Genomic DNA, 21,796 nt, shown 5'->3' with positions numbered 1-21,796 from the left:
GTGCTGCCTAATTAAAATGACTCTACTTTTAGAAACAGCTGATGCTTCCTCTTTCCCTACGAGTAAAAGAAGAGACACAGAAATTAACCATCGTATTTAGGTGCCTCTTGTTGCCCTTCGGGAATAAAGGTGGCCACAAATTTCTCTCGATTGTATTAGTGTAGACGAATGTGTAATATATATATATATATATATATATACATATATATATATATATATATATATATCTGTGTGTGTCACGCTGAACGACAACCATTCGGAACACCAATTGCTGAAAATAGCTGAAAATAGGGGAAGAGGATGATAAAGGTTTAATGTGTGTGTGGTTGTTGTACATATGTAACTAAATATTTAGTCTACATTCTATTCGATAGAAAAGAACAGACATAAAGATTTGATTTTTGGGGAGTATGATGCATGATATGGTAGGCTACAGATGACAAAAGAGGGGGTGGGGGGATGGTGGTTATAACAAGTGGAAAGGTCTGTTCATCTTTTATTCTTCTCTCTCTCTCTCTCTCTCTCTCTCTCTCTCTCTCTCTCTCTCTCTAATTTTCTTTGACACACGTAAATCAGATTTTTCCCTAATGGAAAGAAAAGTTATTCACTGGAGACTTATTCCAACGTTGTAATGGACAAATTTTGAGAATGTGTCGAATTTCTAAAAGTCTTCGCTATTGATCTGATGAAAAATTGTCTGAAGATAGTTGAGTTTGAAAGACGAGTTTTGGAAGCAGAAGAAGAGTCTGGTTCCTTCACCTGAGAAGAACTACGGATGATGATGATGATGATGAGAGGGACTTGTGTTATATTACTGAGTATTTATAAAATACCAAACCTTAAAGACATCCATCTTTTGCTGTTTACATCTTTGCAGGAAAGGTTAATGGGGGAAGCAGATGGACCAGTGGCTCTCGGTGTTGGTCTCCCTCCCAAGGTTTCATCTTTGTTAATGGGGATGGAGAGGGAGGGAGGGAGGGGAAGGGAGGGGAGGAGAGGGGAAGAGGAGGGGAGGGAGGGGAGGGGATGAGGAGGGGAGGGGATGAGGAGGGGAGGCAAGGGGAAGGGAATGGAGGAGGGGAAGGAAAGGGGGAGGGGAAGGGAGGAGAGTAGGATGGGGTCGGAGGGGAGGAGAAGGTGGGTAGGGGAGGGGAAGGGAACGGAGGAGGGGAAGAAAGGGGGAGGGGAGGGGAGTAGGATGGGATCGGAGGGAGGAGAAGGTAGGGAGGGAAGGGGAGGGAGGGGAAGGGAGGGGAAGAGCAGGGGAGGGAAGGGGAGGGGATGAGGAGAGGAGGGAAGAGGAAGGGAACTGAGGAGGGAAGGAAAGGGGAGAGGGGAAGGGAGGGGAGTAGGATGGAATCGGAGGGGAGAAGGTGGGTAGAGGAGGGGAGGAAGAGGTGGAGGAGGAGGAGGAGGAGGAGGAGGATAGAGGGCAGGGGAAGGGTGTCTGCTTACCACCCCCTCCTGAGCGTGAAGAAGAGGAAAAAAAAACAGTTAAATAAAAGTTCCATTTAAACTATCAAAGAAAAACTTATTATTGAAGTGGATGGATAAAAATAACCTCAGAAGATATTTCTTTAGACATAGAGGGAAGGAGGACACTGGAGGTGTGTAGGTGCTAAGCCTGCAGCTTCACTCTTTGTGCAAACAGGATGGATACATAAATCAAATGGAATACTTTTTGAAACTTCCCTTTGCAACATGAGGATAATTGCTAGAATAAACATAAACTTTCTACAATGAATTTCCTTATTGCTTCCCATTGCATATTTATTGTATCCCTAAATACCCATTGATGTTAATCAAAGTTTGATGTCAGATGTCACTGAGATGTTCCCTCCCCTCAAAAGAAGCCATCGCTGAGTGACTCTTCAAGTTATAAACTATTCGGGACCTCTCTCTCTCTCTCTCTCTCTCTCTCTCTCTCTCTCTCTCTCTCCTGGCCGGACGAACATCCAGACAAGACTTATCATCAATGACGTATCGAATCCGTATTGGATTTTGATGAAGGATTATTATCCAATGACTTCTTTCTGTATTTGTCTGACACCACCCTTACCTTGAAGTGCATCCGATTGTATAGATACATATAAATCACTTGCTTAATGTAGTTAGAAAGACAAAACAAATAATCCCATAAACATAAGTACGTCCTTTAAAAGGATCTCCTCACTTTGAATGAAGAAGAATTCTCGATATATCATTAGGTTCGATCAGCTCTCCCCGAAAAAGATTCCTCTTTAGAATAAAGATTAATATCTGTCAGTAATTTCTTCCTCAAAGAGAACTTCATCTGTTCTTCGTCCTCACTTAGGTTAGCGAAATTAACCTTCAGTTCACATCACATTCCAGTACAAGGAAATGGACCCTTGCAACTTTGCAGTTCAGTATTTTGATTTTTATTGCATTTAGGTTTAGAGAGAGAGAGAGAGAGAGAGAGAGAGAGAGAGAGAGAGAGAGAGAGAGAGAGAGAATTCTTACCGTGTTTCATTGGGGAGGAAAATGATCGGACTTTTTCGCGCTGATAAATCTTCAGATTTAAAAAGTGATGCGAAAAGACAAGAATTCTGTTATCTAGTTATATCTGAGGGGAATAATTCTAATTGTGAATTCAAGACTGAATAATACAGTACGAGACAGAAAATGTCAAAGGTTCCTTCCTTTATTTCTCTGAAATGTTGTAAAAACGAGGTGATTTGGGAGCTCTGAATAACTGCAGTCATTAGTAGAAAGCTGTCCAATTCTATTCCTTTTTTTCTAAATAGACATCCAATTTCTATAAAAGGGGAGGAAGAACTGACGGTTTACGTTAGAAATGTCAATCATTTGATTATTGTTAGGGAAAGACTTTTTCATCTTCTTCTTTTGAGAGAGTTTGACTGAATGACCTAATAATATATCTGAGAGATGAAGGTTCCCCAAAAAGATAGCTTTGATTAGGAAGATAAATGTCGCCATTAAGTTTTCTGTTGGATTCAGAAACAATGAAGGAATTTATGTGGATTTTACGAGGATCTCTTGCAGCCATTTCAATGTGATGCTAACATGTACAAAATGATCGTAGTAGGATGGCCAGGGCACCAGCCACCCTTTGAGATACTACCGCTAGAGAGTTATGGGGTCCTTTGACTGGCCAGACAGTACTGTTCAGAATTAGATAGATGTAAATTCCCTTTTCTCTTACTTGAGGGTACACTCGGGAACGCTGTCCTTTCGTGTTTTTCTCCCTCTTGTTTTAGTTAAAGTTTTTATAGTTTATATAGGAGATATCTATTCTAATGTTGTTACTCTTCTTAAGAATCTTATTTTCCTTTGTATCCTTTCCTCATTGGGCTATTTTCCCTGTTGGAGTCCTGCTTTTCCAACTAGGGTTGTAGCTTAGCAAGTAGTAATAATAATACCAGACCTGCACAGAAATAATCATTAAGATATATATATATATATATATATATATACCATACAGGTTTCGTTGGATGAAATTTCACATCTTTGTTCCTTTCCAGCCTCCAAATGTATAAAGAAGTTTTTATTAGAGCGATCTTTCGAACTGCACTCTTGCGTTCACAATGAGGCTCAATACTACACAGTATTCTAGAAGTTTTATTCCAGCTGTTACCAAGTTGTGGAATGATCTTCCTAGTCAAGTAGTTGAATCAGTAGAACTTCAAAAGTTCAAAGTTGGAGCAAATGTTTTTATGTTGACCAGGCTGACATGAGTCTTTTTGTTGTTTATATATGACATATCTGTTTTAACGTTGTTAATAGTTTATATAGGACATATCTGTTTTGACGCTGTTACTGTTTTTAGAATGATATATTGTTAATTTATTCTCATCATTTATTTATTTCCTTATTTCCTTTCCTCACTGGGGTATTTTTCCCTGTTGGAGCCCTTGGGCTTATAGCATCTTGCTTTTCCAACTAGTGGTGTAGCTTAGCTAGTAATAATAATAATAATAATAATAATAATAATAATAATAATAATTCGGGACGTGTCCCGCAACCCTACGTAATATTCCTCAATCTTTTTGACAAAATGTTCTTAAAAAGGAAAGTAAAAAAGAAAACGAAAACAAAGATATTAATTGTGTTCATTATTTCTTACCAGACACTCGTTTATAAAAGATATTCTGAGTGAAATACTTCTTCAATAAAGGTTTAAATGAATAGCCATCGATGAAAAGACTTCTTTAAAGACACATAGAGTGTAATGACAAATGATGAATCAAACCGTCTGTGTATCTTATTTCTTATAAGACCCCCAACACAACGAGAGAAAACTTCAAAACTGCGCAAATTCTGATACCAAACAAAACAAAAGACGAAGTGGCAACTGAGATGAAGAGTAGGAAACTCCTCTCTGTGGAACACGTGGTCCGTGGTCGCCAGACACCAGTTGTCATGCTGCCGAGGAGATCTGGTGTGGTCGAGCGCTTTTAACCATGGAATGCATTAGCTTCTCCAGAGGGACCGGTGGCCTCTGGAAGGTCAAAGACGACACATTTGCATTTATGGTTTCTGATCCAAGAGCTGTTCCTCCTCTGTTTTTCTTACTTCGTCTTCTCCTTCTTTTCTGGGACATAAAATGCCTTCGCAAGTCAGTTTTTGCACCTGGATAATAGAAAGGAATTTAGGTTTCTGAAACAAAAAAATCAGAACTTTAAAACTATCTTATTACGAATTCTGTGATAAATAGGTGTTGTGATATATATATATATATATATATATATATAATCTGTGTGTGTGTGTCAACCTGGGAAATTGGTAGAATTGCAAATAAAAGAACATGGAACGAAGTTAAGGCCGTAATTCAGTGCAACAATATTGTTAACAGATATATCATTTAATCGTGTCTTATTAACTCAACCAATAATGTTGCTTTAAATTTGGACTCCAACATTTTTAAACCTGATATTTAAATTAGACTAAAAATTTTATCAAGTACAAGAATATCAAATAGCAATGTATTTTATATATTGTTGAGGTTAGACTTCATTACAGTGCTTAATGTAAAGTAGAAAAGGAGTTCCATTTTGGAACCTAGTTATATTTGGTGAATATGATGGTTCTTCCAATGGAGCTCTCTTTCAACTTTCCCTTGTTACTAAAAGGTTGAGACAGAAGAGAGAGAGAGAGAGAGAGAGAGAGAGAGAGAGAGAGAGAGAGAGTGTGTGAGGAGGAGACCCCACCAGAAGAAAGTTAGGAAGGAGAGAGAGAGAGACCGAGTCGTCATACAACAACAGCAACAAGACAAGGTTAAGAAGGAAATATACTACCCAGAGAGAGAGAGAGAGAGAGAGAGAGAGAGAGAGAGAGAAAGAGACCAAGAAAAAGAGAGAGAAAAAGCGTGAGAGGGAGTGTGAGGGGGGAAAGGGGGAAGTTAGTCATTCCCGTGAAAGAGAGAAAGAGTCAGAAAAAAGAGAGAGTAAGAAAGAGAGGAAAAAAGAGAAGGAAAAAGAAAAAAAAAAAGAATTATCATATATATGCATTCGATTCCTTTCCCCGTCTGATGCATCCAGTGAGAAGATGACACCACCAAGAGAGAGAGAGAGAGAGAGAGAGAGAGCGTGAGAGGGAGTGTGAGGGGGAAAGGGGAAGTAGTCATTCCCAGGAAAGTAAGTAAGAAAGAGAGAAAAAGAGAGCGAGAAATAGACAGAGAAAGAAAAAAAAGAATTATCATATATATACCCTTCAATTCCTTCCCCCGTCTGATGCATCCAGTGAGACAATGACACGACAAGAGAGAGAGAGAGGAGAGAGAGAGAGAGAGAGAGAGAGAGAGCGCGTAAGAGGGAGTGTGAGGGGAAAATAAAAGTAGTCATTCACAGAAATGAGTAAGAAAGAGAGAGAGAGAGAGAGAGAGAGAGAGAGAGAGAGAGAAAGAAAAGAATTATATATATACCTTCGATTCCTACCCCCGTCTGATGCATCCAGTGAGACAATGACACTGCCAAGAGAGAGAGAGAGAGAAAGAGCGTGAGAGGGAGTGTGAGGGGGAAAGGGGGAGTATTCATTCCCAGGAAAGAGAGAGAAACAGAGAAAGAGAGTAGGAAAGAGAGAGAAAGAAAAAAAAGAATTATCATATATATACCTTCGATTCCTTCGCCTGTCTGATGCATCCAGTGAAACAAGGACACCGCCGAGAGAGGAGAGAGAGAGAGAGAGAGAGAGAGAGAGAGAGAGAGGAAGTGTGAGTGGAAAGGGGAAGTAGTCATTCCCAGGCAAGAGAGTAAGAAAGAGAGAAAAAGAGAGTGAGAAAGAGAGAGAGAAAAAAAAAGAATTATCATATGCTTATACATTCGATTCCTTCCCCCGTCTGATGCATCCAGTGAGACAATGACACCGTCGAGAGAGAGAGAGAGAGAGAGAGAGAGAGAGAGAGAGAGAAAGAGAGAGAGAGAGAGAGCGTGAAGGGGAGTGTGAGGTGGAAAGGGGAAGTAGTCATTCCCAAGAAAGAGAGTAAGACAGAGAGAATAAGAGAGTGAGAAAGAGAGAGAGAGAGAGAAAAAAAAAAGAATCATCATATATATACATTCGATTCCTTCTCCCGTCTGATGCATCCAGTGAGACAATGACACCGCCAAAAGAGAGAGAGAGAGAGAGAGAGAGGAGAGAGAGAGAGAGAGAGAGAAAGAAAGAGCGGGAGAGGGAGTGTGAGGGGAAAGGGGGAGTAGTCATTCCCAGGAAAGGGAGAGAGAAACAGAGAACGAGAGTAGAAAGAGAGAAGAAAGAAAAAAAAGAATTATCATATATATACCTTCGATTCCTTCACTGTCTGATGCATCCAGTGAGACAATGACATCGTCGAGAGAGAGAGAGAGAGAGAGAGAGAGAGAGAGAGAGGGAGTGTGAGGGGGAAAGGGGAAGTAGTCATTCCCAGGAAAGAGAGTAAGAAAGAGAGAAAAACGAGAGCGGGAAAGAGAGAAAAAGAAGAATAAAAAAAGAATTATCATATATATACCTTCGATTCCTTCCCCTGTCTGATGCATCCAGTGAGACAATAACACTGCCAAGAGAGAGAGAGAGAGAGAGAGAGAGAGGGAGAGACAGACAGAGAGAGATAGATAGATAGAGAGCGAAGTGAGCGTGAAAGGGGAGTGGTGTGAGGGGGAAAGGGGAAGTAGTCATTCCTGGGAATGAGAGAGAGAGAAACAGAGAAAGAGATCAGGAAGAGAAAAGAAAAAAAAAAATTTTCATATATATACAGTATACCTTCGATTCCTTCCCCTGTCTGATGAATCCAGTAAGACAATGACACCGCTAAGAGAGAGAGAGAGAGAGAGAGAGAGAGACCGTGAGAGGGAGTGTTGTGAGGGGAAAGGGGAAGTAGTCATTCCCGGAAAGAGAGAGAGAAACAGAGAAAGAGAGTAGGAAAGAGAGAAGTAAAAGAAAAAAAAGAATTATCATATATAGACCTTCGATTCCTTCCCCTGTCTGATGCATCCAGTGAGACAATGACACCGCCAAGAGAGAGAGAGAGAGAGAGAGAGAGAGAGAGAGAGAGTGTTGTGAGGGGAAAGAGGAAGTAGTCATTCACAGGAAAGAGAGAAGTAAAAGAAAAAAAAGAATTTTCATATATATATATATCTATATATTATATATATATATATATACCTTCGATTCCTTCCTCTGTCTGATGCATCCAAGGAGACAATGACACCGACAAAAGAAGAGAGGAGAGAGAGAGAGAGAGAAGAGAGAGAGAGAGAGAGAGAAAGAGAGAGTGTGAGAGGGAATGTTGTGAAGGGGAAATGGGGAAATAGTCATTCCCGGGAAAGAGAGAGAGAGAAACATAGAAAGCGAGTAGGAAAGAGAGAAGAAAAAGAAAAAAGAAAGAATGATCATATATATACCTTCGATTCCTTCCCCCGTCTGATGCATCCAGTGAGACAATGACACCGCGAAGAGAGAGAGAGAGAGAGAGAGAGAGAGAGAGTGAGAGAGAGAGAGAGAGAGCGAGCGTGAGAGGGAGTGTTGTGAGGGGGAAAGGGGGAAGTAGTCATTCCCGGGAAAGAGAGAGAGAAACAGAGAAAGAGAGTAGGAAAGAGAGAAGAAAAAGAAAAAAAAAGAATTATCATATATATATATATATATATATATATATTACACCTTCGAATCCTTCCCCTGTCTGATGCATCCAGTGGGACAATGACACCCGCCAAGAGAGAGAGAGAGAGAGAGAGAGAGAGAGAGAGAGAGAGAGAGACTGACAGACAGACAGACGGACAGACAGACAGAGGGAGAGATCCAGCCAAAAGGTTAAGAAGAAGAAAGAGATACAGAGAGAGAAGGATATAGAGGAAGTGTGAGAGGGAGTGTGACAACAGAAGGAGAGAGACCAAGTAGTCATACAACAACAAGGTTAAGAAGAAGAAGGACTGATAATATCCGTCTCAAGTTGCACGTATTAGTTATTATTATTATTATTATTATTATTATTATATTATTATTATTATTATTATTATTATTATCAAAATGTTTACAAACACTTTAGTGCATTACAAATGCAGTTACTGATCGTAAACTGGACGAAGCAGTTTTCTTTTTTATTTTCCATGGATCACGGAATCCCTCTTCCCTTTAACCTGTTTAAGAAAAAAAAGATTCGCCTCACGGCTAAGCAGGACTCCGCCAGGACTCAACCTAGGAGAGACCCAACTCCCCTCCTCCCTCCCTGGCACGTTCCTTTCTTGGACACTGAAGAAGAAGATGAAAGTTTCCTATAAAGTCTTGGAGTTCTTTGCTTCTTCTTCTTCTTCATGAAGTTGATATGAAATCATTTTCTCCTCTTCGCTCCTACATCGTGTGGTAGTCCTATTCAAAATTTAGAGGAATCTTCTTCTATTAAGGTGTTTTTTCTTGGATCTAATGTGTGTTCACGACAACATCTGTTCCATAGATGAGGGAATCCTTTTACTCATTGTATTCCTTCTTTTATTTTGTTTTGCCTCTTTAGTTTTCTCCGTGTTTATTGTATAGTATAGTTTTCTGTAAAGCCAATTACTAAACTTGCATACTATGTTTTGGACCTCTCTCTCTCTCTCTCTCTCTCTCTCTCTCTCTCTCTCTCTCTCTTAATATACAGCTGAATTATGTATTGTTTGTATTGATGAAATATTGTTATGTAAGACAATGAATGAAGGAAAGTAAATATATTTCTGCTGTTATCCTGAAAACTATCTGCAAGACAATCTGTCCAAAGGAGAAGCTGTCTTCGATATCTGGACGCCACTGAGACGTTGTTGTCTATTCATTACACACACACACACACACACACATACACACACACAAACACACACACACACACACACACATATATATATATATATATAATAAGACTATATATATATATATATATACATCTATATATATATACATATATATATATATATATATATATTTGTATATATATACACACACACATATATATATATATATATATTTATATATATATATATATATACACACACACATATATATATATATATATATACACACACACACATATATAGTATAATATATATATAAATATATATATATAATATATATAAATATATATATATATATGTATATATATATATATATATATATTACTTTACTTTAATGGCTGCTATTACGGTCACATAGTTCTTTGAGTTATAATTCACTTTTTATGTTTTAAGGCTTTTGTAAGACTAAGTTTTTGATGCACAAGTTATTCCTGGTACGACCATTTGATTAAATAATTTTTTAGATAGATAGAGAGAGAGAGAGAGAGAGAGAGAGAGAGAGAGAGAGAGAGAGAGAATTGAGATTACCCTTGATAATTTCATTTTGTTTACCAAAAGCTCTTCATACCACGTTTATACTTCTTTTATTTTTTATCTCATGTTATGGGGAACCACTTACTGTCTGTCCTAAGTATGTATATTCATTAAGAATCTCCAGACTTTCGTCCACAAGACTTATTTGCTGTCTCTCTGCCTTTTCATTGAACATAATCTTGGTTTTACTCGTATCAATTCTTAGTCCTACATCTCTGCTTTTTCTATTCAAATCCTCTACATTTTTTTTTTGTCATTCTCAAGTGTTAAGTACTTACCCTAGATAAAATAAGTTTAAGAATAATAGGCCCGTATAAAAATAATCATTACTATATATATATATATATATATATATATATATATATATATATATATATATATATATATATATATATATATATATTTATCAATAAAGATATTTATCCAACACTGTATTCATGAATAGATTTAAATAAAACGGTAAGTTGTACAATTATAGTTTTAAATTTCCCTCATTATATAGAATCATAAGGATAAGAAGACTGAAATAGCCCAATTATTTTATTTAATAGTATTGATATAACATAATATTGTTTCTAAACATTTCATTGTTTTTGTTTCAAAAATATTTGGGTATTTAAAAAACGAAGATTTTATTCTTTTTTTTTTACAAACATATAAAGCAAATGGTTATTGCATAATATTAAGCTTTCTAAATTCAAACTAAAAGATCACAGAAAAAGAAAATATGATTATCAATTGCTAATGATTTGAACATATCTGAATGTTAGTATCCAGAATATAATTCCTCTTTCTTTTTCATAGAACTACGGTACATGTAAAAGGGGCTACTTCTTCTTAGCCTCTGCCAGCTGTCCCTAGACCTCCACCGGGTGCCAGAGTCCGGAATCCATTTAGGGGTAGTCAGGTATCCCGAAGGGTATCCGCGACGGTGTAGTGTTAGGTAGAGAGGGGGGTTGGAAAGATATTGTTGGAGCTGGCGCTGCTCTCGCAGATGTTCTTCTGTTTTCAGGTGTAGAGGTAAGAATTGCAGTCGTTGGGGTAGGAATGGGTTTGCAAAGTATATTGTTGAGTGTTGTGGTAAAGTTGTTCGCAAAGCGAGGAAGGTAAAGATTTATAGCCTCCACCACTTCTTTTGGATGATCATTCAGCTCCCGAGTCACGTTTGAACTGAATACAACGTGGGTCTAAGAGGAAAGATACAAATAGACATGGTGGAAATCACATTCTTAACACCAATTTCACGAGACTGTCCAATCATTCATAATTTTTTTTTATTCTTTAGTTACATCAACATTCTCTCCATTGTATTTAGTTCTTAATCACAAGTGATGACAACTAAATAATAAGAGTTGACCATATAAGGGATTTAATTAAGGAAGAGTAAAAGGAGCACTTACCGTGATTTTTTCAGCATAGAAGGTCATTCCGAGAGAATCTCTTTTGATGCAGAGATTGAGGGGATACGGAATGTAATTATCGTATCTGAACCTCAACACCAGAGTATAGCCATTCAACTGTGTACTGACAGTAAACATAACCATTGTTAATAGCAATTGACTAATCTTTTATCTCTTAAAGTTCAAATTTGACAAGAATTTTTGTTCAACAATGCTACAGGAGGGACAGGTAATATACGGGTAAAGTTAGTTTTGGAAATACTCACGTAAAGTTGGTTGATTGTTGTTCTATTATGACCTCACTGGCATCGAATTCCAAATTGTGTACTTTGAGGTTAAGTGTTGCCTATAAAGATCAGGAATTATTTGTAGAGACAGAGAATTTTTGTGGTATTAATTAATTAGAAGTAGGTGAGAATTAGGAAGAAGACAAATGAATCATTTCTTCTTGTTAATACCCTGGATAGGTACGGTGGGTCGTTTGCGACCCCGAGCGTAAAAAAAAAACAGGTTTTTCTCACGTGACTCACCCCCGTGACTGAATTTGTGGGTGATCGACCTGCAGGAGGTGTCTCCCCTACACGCTCTAGTAGTGTCCAGATGTGCATTGCTGTAGCTGTACTCCTTCCCCGATTTCTGAGACGCGTCGGGGTCGTTCGCGTCCGAGTTTACCCTTCTAGGGTAGTTTGCATAATTATCAAAGTTATTACGTATTATGAAATTGTCGTAGAATGGTGCAACTTGTATAGGTTATCAGTTGTGGAAAGTCTTGGTGGATTGTTTGGCTACCATGTGCATGTTTTTTTTTTTAGTTAAAATGTCGTTCATCACCACGAGGACCATTTTACCGCGAGTGCCCCTTTTTCATTTTTTTTCATTTTTTTGCCAAGTCATTTTTCGTAAGATATTGCCAAATAGTGTCGTAAACTTTTGCTTGTTTAGTGTTGGAAAGTGTGTCTAGATGATCTGGCTACCCATGCATGACTTTGTTTTTGTCAGATACGACGTAGTTATTGGTATATTGGGTATTTAACTGCGGTTACCAATTTCTGTTTTTTTTCAATATTTGTAAAAATTACTACGTAGTAAGGAATTGCCGTATATTATTCATTTTTTTTTCATGTTTATGTGTTAGAAAGTGTGCCTTGATGGTTGGGCTAACACGTGCATGTCTTTTTTTTTATCTGAGATGTCGTATATTAGAATGTCGGGCATTTTACCGCGAGTGTCCCTTTTTCCTTTTTTTTCATTTTTTGCCAAGTCATTTTTCCGTAAGATATTGCGAAATAGTGTCGTAAACTTTTGCTTTTTTAGTGTTGGAAAGTGTGTCTAGATGATCTGGCTACCCATGCGTGATTTTGTTTTGTCAGATACGACGTAGTTATTGGTATATTGGGTATTTAACTGCGGTTGCCAATTTCTGTTTTTTTTCAATATTTGTAAAAATTTACTACGTAGTAAGGAATTGCCGTATATTATTGATTTTTTTTTCATGTTTATGTGTTAGAAAGTGTGCCTTGATGGTTGGGCTAACACGTGCATGTCTTTTTTTTTATCTGAGATGCCGTATATTAGAATGTTGGGCATTTTTCCGCGAGTGCCCCTTATTATTTGTTTTGCATTTTTTTGCTTAGTCATGTTACCGTAAGGAATTGGCAAGTAGTGTCGCAAAACTTATATTTTTATAGTGTTGGAAAGTGTTTTTAGATGATCTGGCTACCCATGCCTATTTTTTTTTTAGCCAGATATGGCGTATATATAAGTATGTGTTCGATTTTCCTGTGATTGCCATTTTTTCGTTTTTTCCCATTTCTTTCAAAATTACTACGTACTAAGGAACTATCACAGAGTAATATTTCATTTATATGTTTATTTGTCGGAAAATATGCCTTGATGGTTTGCCTAGCACGTGGCTGAAATTTTTTTTTTCTGAAATGCCGTATATTAGAATGGCCATTTTTCCACGAGTGCCCCTTTTTATTTGGTTTGCATTTTTTTGCTTAGTCATGTTACCGTAAGGAATTGGCAAGTAGTGTCGCAAAACTTATAATTTTATAGTGTTGGAAAGTGTTTCTAGATGATCTGGCTACCCATGCCTATCTTCTTTTTTTAGCCAGATATGGCGTATATATAGGTATGTGTTCGATTTTCCTGTGATTGCCATTTTTTCGTTTTTTCCCATTTCTTTCAAAATTACTACGTACTAAGGAACTATCACAGAGTAATTATTCATTTAGATGTTTATTTGTCGGAAAATGTGCCTTGATGGTTTGACTAGCACGTGGCTGAATTTTTTTTTCTGAAATGCCGTATATTAGATGTTAGCCATTTTTCCTCGAGTGCCCCTTTTTATTTGTTTTGCATTTTTTTGCTTAGTCATGTTACCGTAAGGAATTGGCAAGTAGTGTCGCAAAACTTATATTTTTATAGTGTTGGAAAGTGTTTCTAGATGATCTGGCTACCCATGCCTATCTTTTTTTTAGCCAGATATGGCGTATATATAGGTATGTGTTCGATTTTCCGGTGATTGCCATTTTTCGTTTTTTCCCAATTCTTTCAAAATTACTACGTACTAAGGAACTATCACAGAGTAATGATTCCTCTAGATGTTTATTTGTCGGAAATTTTGTTTACTTTTTTTTGATTGAATATCATCAAATTTTTTTAGCTAATATATTGTTTTACATTTTTTTTTCGATTTTATTTCCCTTCAAAAAAAATTTTTTGGGTCAGAATTTTAATTTTATATTCGTAAAATAATCGACAATTATCCAGCAACCCACCATACAATTTTTATGCATATCCAATAATAATTAGATTAGTAAATAACACCTTGAAATTGACATACCCTTCCTACATTTCAAGTGGCAGATTAGGGAGTCTGAGTCAGTGTGGTTGGCGGCCATTTTGTGGACATATCCGAAGCGTAAGCTGCCCTATCTATATATATTCTTGTTCCCTATAGAATTTGTGATATTTTGGTATATTTTTACCTGCATAAATATCATATTATATATTAAATATATGTATTTTTTTACGGAATTTCTAAGTACTCAAAAAATTACCTTTAGATATGGCCCCTGATATAAATGTAATTTACAAAATAATGAAGATTTTTTTACATATTTCTATTTTAGGATAACATATGTTTATTCCCTAAAAAAAATTAGCCACTTCCTATTTCATTTGGGTACCCAAAAAAATTCATGAAATTTGGACAAATTTTTTTGGCCAAAAAAGTTACCCTTTTTTTCTCATTTCAGATCTTCACCTCCATGGGTCTGACTTCATCCAAAATACATCAAGATGTGTCCTAAACATTCAAGAATCAATTCCTAAAAGGATTTGTGTATATATGTATAAACTTTTTTTTTTATGAATTTTTATGTCAGGTCTTTTTTTTTTTCTACTTAATTTTTTAAAATATTTATAATAAATAGTTTTTCAGCAGATGAGTAGTATTTACCTATACAGTTGTTTTAAGCATTCATTGAAGTTTTTTTTGGCAAAAGAAAAAAGGAGGTTACTGCAAAAACTGATTTTTCAAGAATTTTTTTTGGCGTCGGGGGTCGTTCGCGTCCGAGTATACCCTTAAAGGGGTGTCCGAGGACCGTACCTATCCAGGGTTAAAGAAACGATATACAAAATCAAACGAGCCACAAACAATTAATTGTTTTGTTTAGTTGTTTTCAGAATATGACATAATTAGGTAACAAAGCACGAAGATTTTATAATGATTCCTTACCACTCTGTCACCCTCAAAATCATGGAAGGAGGTGCAGCTAACATTGGAAAAGCCTTGTAATGTCGGGTTCGAGAAGTCGAAGGTGTAACTGAAAAAAAAAATCAGCTTCAGCTTAGAAGAAATGACAATGCTCACATCGTAATAAAATGTCGCAGAATGTTTTAAAAGTTACCAAAAACGAAATTCATATCTTCATTTGTTATTCATAGCTAACCTGATGTGGTCACGAATATAAATGAAATTGAAGAAATTGGAGAACGTGTGTGGATCCTGGTGACTAAGCGCCGTTTGTAGTTCATAAGTAATCAGGTCACATGGTGATACTGAAAGGAAAGGAATATTCAACATAAACTAAGTGAGTAAAGAAAGCAACAGTAAACAAGTTAAAAAATGAGAACTCAGACACAGCACAATTTCATAAAGCTCTTTCAACCTCTTTGTTTACTTACTTTGAGGCGGAATCCCTGATGCAAAGGCAGCTGAAATTGCCGCCAAGATCAATGTTCTCTGGAACATGGCTGAGGGAGAGCGTTTCAATGACGACCTGTAAAGAGAGAGAGAGAGAGAGAGAGAGAGAGAGAGAGAGAGAGAGAGAGAGAGACTGATTGATTATATATATATATATATATATATATATATATATATATATATATATATATATATATATATATATATATATATATATATATATATATATATATATATAATAATTTTAGACTGTAATCAGTACTTGTTCAACTTTACTTCTCTTTTTATATTGAAAGACATGTGGTCTCAAAAGAGATTGATCACAGTTTAGTCCAGCAAAACTGTGAACAATCTTAATGTCATTCTGAAACAGCTTCGAGACCATCTCTCAGTAACATATAAAAGAAAGGAGTAATTTTAAATATAACTCACTGTAATTATTAGAAACAGTAATATTAAGAACTGTACAAATTGTATGAAAGATTATTTCACTTTTAGAGATGCGTCATTTGTAAACTTTTGTTCTCATCAACTCATGAAAGGTGAGCTGGCAATAGAAATATCTCAGCCCCCAGAGAATGACTGACTATCAAGGAGACACAGTCCAACCCACAACAACGTCTTGTGTCTGCAGAAGGAGACGACGGACGCAGAGCAGATCTGAAGGGCACCACCACAAGAGTGCTTGTGATTCCGGAGGACTGAGGGGATGAGCTTATCCTGGACCTTAAATACCAATTGGATACCCCTGATTCCCCCCCCCCCACCCCACCCGCCGAAAACTCGCACTCCCACACCCCCTCCCCTTTCCCCACCTTCAAGGATCCCTTTGGCTCGATACGTTGTAAGTTTAGTGAGTCACATTTCCTAATCTGATATTTTCATTCCTAGTTTGTGCCGCCTTCTCTCTCTCTCTCTCTCTCTCTCTCTCTCTCTTCTCTCTCTCTCTCTCTCTCTCTCTCTCTCTCTCTCTCTCTCTCTCTCTTTATATATATATATATATATATATATATATATATATATATATATATATATATATATATATATATATATATATATATATATATATATATATATATATAAAATAGTGTAAGTCTGTATATATACGCATGTAAATATACGTATATACATACACACACACACACACATATATATATATATATATATATATATATATATATATATATATATATATATATATATATATATATATATATATATTCATGTATATATACATATATATACATGCGTATATACACAGATTTACAATGGTATATATATATATATATATATATATATATATATATATATATATATATATATATATATATATATATATACTCTATACACACATATATGTAAATATCTACTTGTATTTATATATACTGTATACATATGCATATTTTATATATATATGCATCATCATCATCATCATCTCTTCCTACGCCCAATGATACAAAGGGGCTCGGTTAGATTTCGCCAGCTGTCTCTATCTTGAGCTTTCAATTCAATACTTCTCCATTCATCATCTACATCGCGCTTCATAGTTATCAGCCATGTAGGCCTGGGTCTTCTAACTCTTCTAGTGACTTGTGGAGCCCAGCTGAACGTTTGGTGAACTAATCTCTCTTGGGGAGTGCGAAGAGCATTCCCAAAACATCTCTATCTGCCCCTGAATATTATCTCATTGTATATGGCACACAAGTAATGTATCTTGTAGTTTCGTTTCTAATCCTGTCCTGAAAATTTTCTCCCAATATCCTTCTGAGGGCTTTGTTCTCAAAACTACTAAATCTACGCGTAGAATATAGAAATTCCCTTGTGATGGCATTTGTGGACTATGAAAAAACCTTTGATATTGTGCACCGGCTAATTTTGTGGAGAGTCCTACGTTACTATGGAATTCCTCTTAATTATGTAATTTTGATTAAGTCTGTTCCTGGGCATAGCAAGTGTAAAGCTAATGTTAATGGAGTCTTATCATATGAATTTCCAGTGATCAGCGGAGTACTCCAAGGGAATGTGTTGTCACCTATGTTAGTAATCCTTTTCAGGGATTTCGTAATGTTTAGAGCAGTCAGAGATGGTGGAGAAGGATTAGACTGGATTGGTGATAGGAATTTAACAGACCTAGAGTATGGTGATGATGCTGTCCTTATTAGCAGAACACCACAGGATTTGCAATGTTTGCTCACCAGAATGCATGAAATATCACACGAGGTTGGGCTCAAGATAAATAGAAGAAAGACAGAGATGATGAGAACAGTATGTAATGGAAGATTAAATATCATTGGAGGGAGAAAGGATTAATGAGGTAGAATCACTTGAATATTTAGGAACTATGATCTTTAATTCAGGGTCTTTACAATTGCCTTTTAATGAAAGATTGAAATAAGCAAATCAGACAATACCTAGGTTAAAAAAAATTTGGAAATAAAATTGCCTGAAATTAGACATAAAAATCAGGCTATATATCAGTTTGGTGAGATCGGTGTTACTGTATGGACATGAGTCATGGTATGACAATGAGACAATCTCCAACAGATTTTGTAGATTTGAGAACAAAATCCTTCAAAGATTATTGGGAGTTAAATGGCAGGACAGGATTAGAAATGAAATTATACGAGAGATTACTTGACTGCCAAATGTGGATGATATCATGGTGAGGGGCAGATGGAGATGGTTTGGTCATGCTCTTCGCACTCCCCAAGATAGATTAGTTCACCAAACTTTCAACTGGGCTCCACAAAGCACTAGAAGAGTTGGAAGACCCAGACCTACATAGGTGAGATCTATGAAGCTTGAAGTAGGAGATGACGATTGGTGTTCTGCTGATAAGGATATATATATATATATATATATATATATATATATATATATATATATATATATATATATATATATATATATATATATATATATATATATGCAATATATATATATATATATATATATATATATATATATATATATATATATATATATATATATATATATATATATATATATATATATATATTACCTTGGTCTAAAATTTCGTTACCAATCCCTTTACATCGCATTTCAGTTAGGGCCAAGATATCCAAACCATATTTCATAAATTTATTCTCCACTTGCTGTAACTTCCCAATCAGATTCATGGTTCTAACATTCCAATTACCAATTTTCAATTTTTCTTTAGTATTTATAAACCCAGAGATTCTTGCTGCCATTCTATAATTTTCGCTTTTCATAGACTGATTAAATCAATGGAGGATTCATTGACAAAATTCATATATAATTTAAACTGATATGGCCAATACAACATACACATATGTAAACATACATATGTATATGATGAAGTTACCCATCATATTCTATTCTAAACGAATACTATAGCAGAATAAAAGGTAGAATCAGGCAATACCTTTCACGTGTTTATTCCTACACCGTTCGCATACAAAAGATAAAACACTATGGAAAAATAGAGTCCAAAGAAAGAAAGGTAAACGAGAAGAGAAGCATCAAATACTGTAATCAAAAGGTGAAAAGGTGCAGTTATGCCAAGGTAACCAGATGTAAGTAGATTACAAAATTGAACTCCTTTTCTGCTTTATTTTAAGCACTGTAATGAAGTTTAACCTCAACATTATTCTTGTACTTAATCATGTTTTTTGTCTAATTTAAAGATCAGGTTAAAAAATGTTGGAGTTTAATTTTAATGTAATATTATTGGTTGAGTTAATAAGACACGATTAAATGATATATCTGTTAACGATATTGTTGCACTGAATTACGGCCTTTGCTTCGTTCCATGTTCTTTCATTTGCAATTCTACCAATTTCCCAGGTTGACACACACACATACACACACACGCGCGTTTTTATTATTCAGGTGCAAAAACTGACTTACGAAGGCATTTTATGCCCCTATAAAAGAAGAAGAAGACGAAGTTAGAAAAACAGAGGAGGAGGAACAGGTCTTGGCTCAGAAACCACAAATGCAGAAATGTCGTCCTTGACCTTCCAGAGGCCATCGGTCCCTCTGGAGAAGCTAATGCATTCCATCAGCGCTCGGCAACGCCCTTTCTCCTCCTCGGGACATGCATGGCCAGTGTTACCAGATGGGGGTAGACTAAATATCCCCAAATCTCAATGAAAAAAATCCCCCAAAAACAACACAAAATTCCCCATTTCCACAATATATTTCCTTCTGATCATACAGGCTTTACTAATATAGAAATTATTCACTATAGGCCTACTTCTCATAAGTGCAAGAAAACTAATTGCAACAATATAAAGTTTTACTCATCTTTGTTTCTTCTTCATAGAAATTTGTACAGAATATCCCCACCAGACACCCAAAATTCCCAAATCTAGGGATAAATCCCCATGACGACTGGCGAGCACGTGTTCCACAGAGAGAAGTTTCCTACTCTTCATCTCAGTTGCAACATCCTTTTTTTTTTTCTTTATCAAAAGTTGCACAGTTGGAAATAAGATATAGAGACACAATTAATATCTTTGTTTTTGTATTTTTTTACTTTCCTTTTTAAGAACATTAAGCCGAAACTATGTATTTAGTAAATTTGAATGTTTATTTTTGTCAAAAAGATTGAGGAATATTCTTCGTAGGGTGGCCAGACGTCCCGATTTTGCTGGACATGTCCCGAATTTGATCCTTCTGTCCTGTGCCCCGTAGAAAAACCCTCACGGGACGCCCTTTTGTCCCGCATTTAGTTCATCATAAAAAATATATAAAAATAAATAAAAAAAATTTTTAATTAAGATCCTCACTCATGATATAACGTAAAATGGTGATTTTTCTTGAAATTACGATGATGAAACTATAAATTGAATAACCAAAAGATGTTACTAAAGGTTTACTGTGTTTACATGAAGCAGCCAATCGCGTTTCCAACTTGTTAAATTGGTTGACACCAGGCGAGTGCTGACTATTGAGTGGTAACACACTGTGACATTTCATCTGAACCCTCCATGCCAGAGTCATTTCTGCTTTCTACAGTCTACTTTTTTGCATCCAGCCCAAGATGCCAAAACGTAAATGTAAATTTCGTCATGAATATTCCAGCGAGGTGGACATTGCTATTCCAGTATTGAACATGTCGGGAAGAATGATATCAGGAGACACTTTGATTTTGCAAAGCACAAAGAAAGCATTTCCTCAACTTCTAGTTTTCCCTTCTATAAGTTTCGTAATAATTTAAAATCTCTTTTAACATATGTATTAATTTATTAATGAATATTTCTCATGGAGCTATGGACAGTATACTATATCCCATACAAAGGCTAAAATGTCATAAGTTCTCTATAGCCAAGTAATTCCTCAGTTTATAAAACAGATTGAAAACAGAGATTCCATTATGCAATACCAATTGCAGTCATGCAAGATCCAGGCTGCGATCAGCAAAGCATCACCAACATCTCGTCTCTCAAGTCTCCTCCAGAGGAGATTTTATTCAAAGTTTCTCTGAGTGCCGAGCAAACAGTCCTCCTCCTCCACCTCTTCCTCCTCCTCGTCCTCTTCCTCCTCCTCCTTCTCCTCCTCCTCCTTCTCCTCCTCCTCCTCTTCCTCCTCCTCCTCTTCTTCTTCTTCCTCCTCCTCCTCCTCTTCTTCTTCTTCTTCCTCCTCCTCCTCCTCCTCTAAAAGTGGTGAGAAACTTGCACTTTCAATTGATTTGTATAATGTCCCCAAATCTCTCTCTCTCTCTCTCTCTCTCTCTCTCTCTCTCTCTCTCTCTCTCTCTCTCTCTCTCTCTCTTAACACTTACTCTGAATAGCCAAGTCTTTGAACTTATTATTCACACAAGAAAAATAATTCACCATGAAAACGTTAATGATCATGTATGTTACAATTATGTGCGTAGGTTTATATATATATATATATATATATATATATATATATATATATATATATATATATATATATATATATATATATATATATATATATATATATATAAGTGAGGATACCTTAATGTGATGAGAGAGTTTGTGTATCGCCATGATCAGCAAAGCTGTATTAGTCAGGGCCACCCATACTAGGTTGATAGTCTCCCACCATCACCAGTCTTTAGTGGCTTTTCGTGGTGATGAAAACTTGCCAAACCCCAGATATGTATAAGGATGTGTCCTGAGTCATTTGGCCCCCAGTGGACTACAAATGGCTGCATTGTTATATATATATATATATATATATATATATATATATATATATATATATATATATATATATATATATATATATATATATATATATATATATATATATATATATATACACACACACACATATATATATAATATATATATATATATATATATATATATATATATATATATATATATATATTATACATACATGTATATATACAGAATGTT

At 36.0% G+C, this 21,796-nt stretch overlaps 1 protein-coding gene across 4 annotated transcripts; it reads right to left on the bottom strand.

Annotated features, from left to right (window-relative positions):
* Nucleotides 1–10,430: 10,430 nt before the first annotated feature.
* On the bottom strand, nt 10,431–16,113 carry LOC137635758 (uncharacterized). Of its 4 annotated transcripts, none has more exons than XM_068368208.1 (7): nt 16,004–16,113; nt 15,398–15,492; nt 15,163–15,271; nt 14,949–15,036; nt 11,470–11,549; nt 11,204–11,327; nt 10,431–10,990 (listed from the first exon to the last, which is right to left on the bottom strand). In XM_068368208.1, exons 2-7 carry the CDS (start codon nt 15,462–15,464, stop codon nt 10,697–10,699), a joined length of 762 nt encoding a protein of 253 aa, XP_068224309.1. In that variant the 5' UTR covers nt 15,465–15,492; nt 16,004–16,113; the 3' UTR covers nt 10,431–10,696. The 4 variants fall into 4 exon arrangements, with proteins under 4 accessions (XP_068224309.1, XP_068224308.1, XP_068224311.1 ...); XM_068368207.1 differs by having other exon boundaries at nt 16,030–16,105; XM_068368210.1 differs by having other exon boundaries at nt 15,909–16,029.
* Nucleotides 16,114–21,796: the final 5,683 nt, after the last annotated feature.

The sequence above is a fragment of the Palaemon carinicauda genome, unplaced genomic scaffold, assembly GCF_036898095.1.
Source record: "Palaemon carinicauda isolate YSFRI2023 unplaced genomic scaffold, ASM3689809v2 scaffold1679, whole genome shotgun sequence".
In the NCBI taxonomy this organism is placed as follows: Eukaryota; Metazoa; Arthropoda; class Malacostraca; order Decapoda; family Palaemonidae; genus Palaemon; species Palaemon carinicauda.
This window is presented reverse-complemented; position numbering and strand designations above follow the sequence as displayed.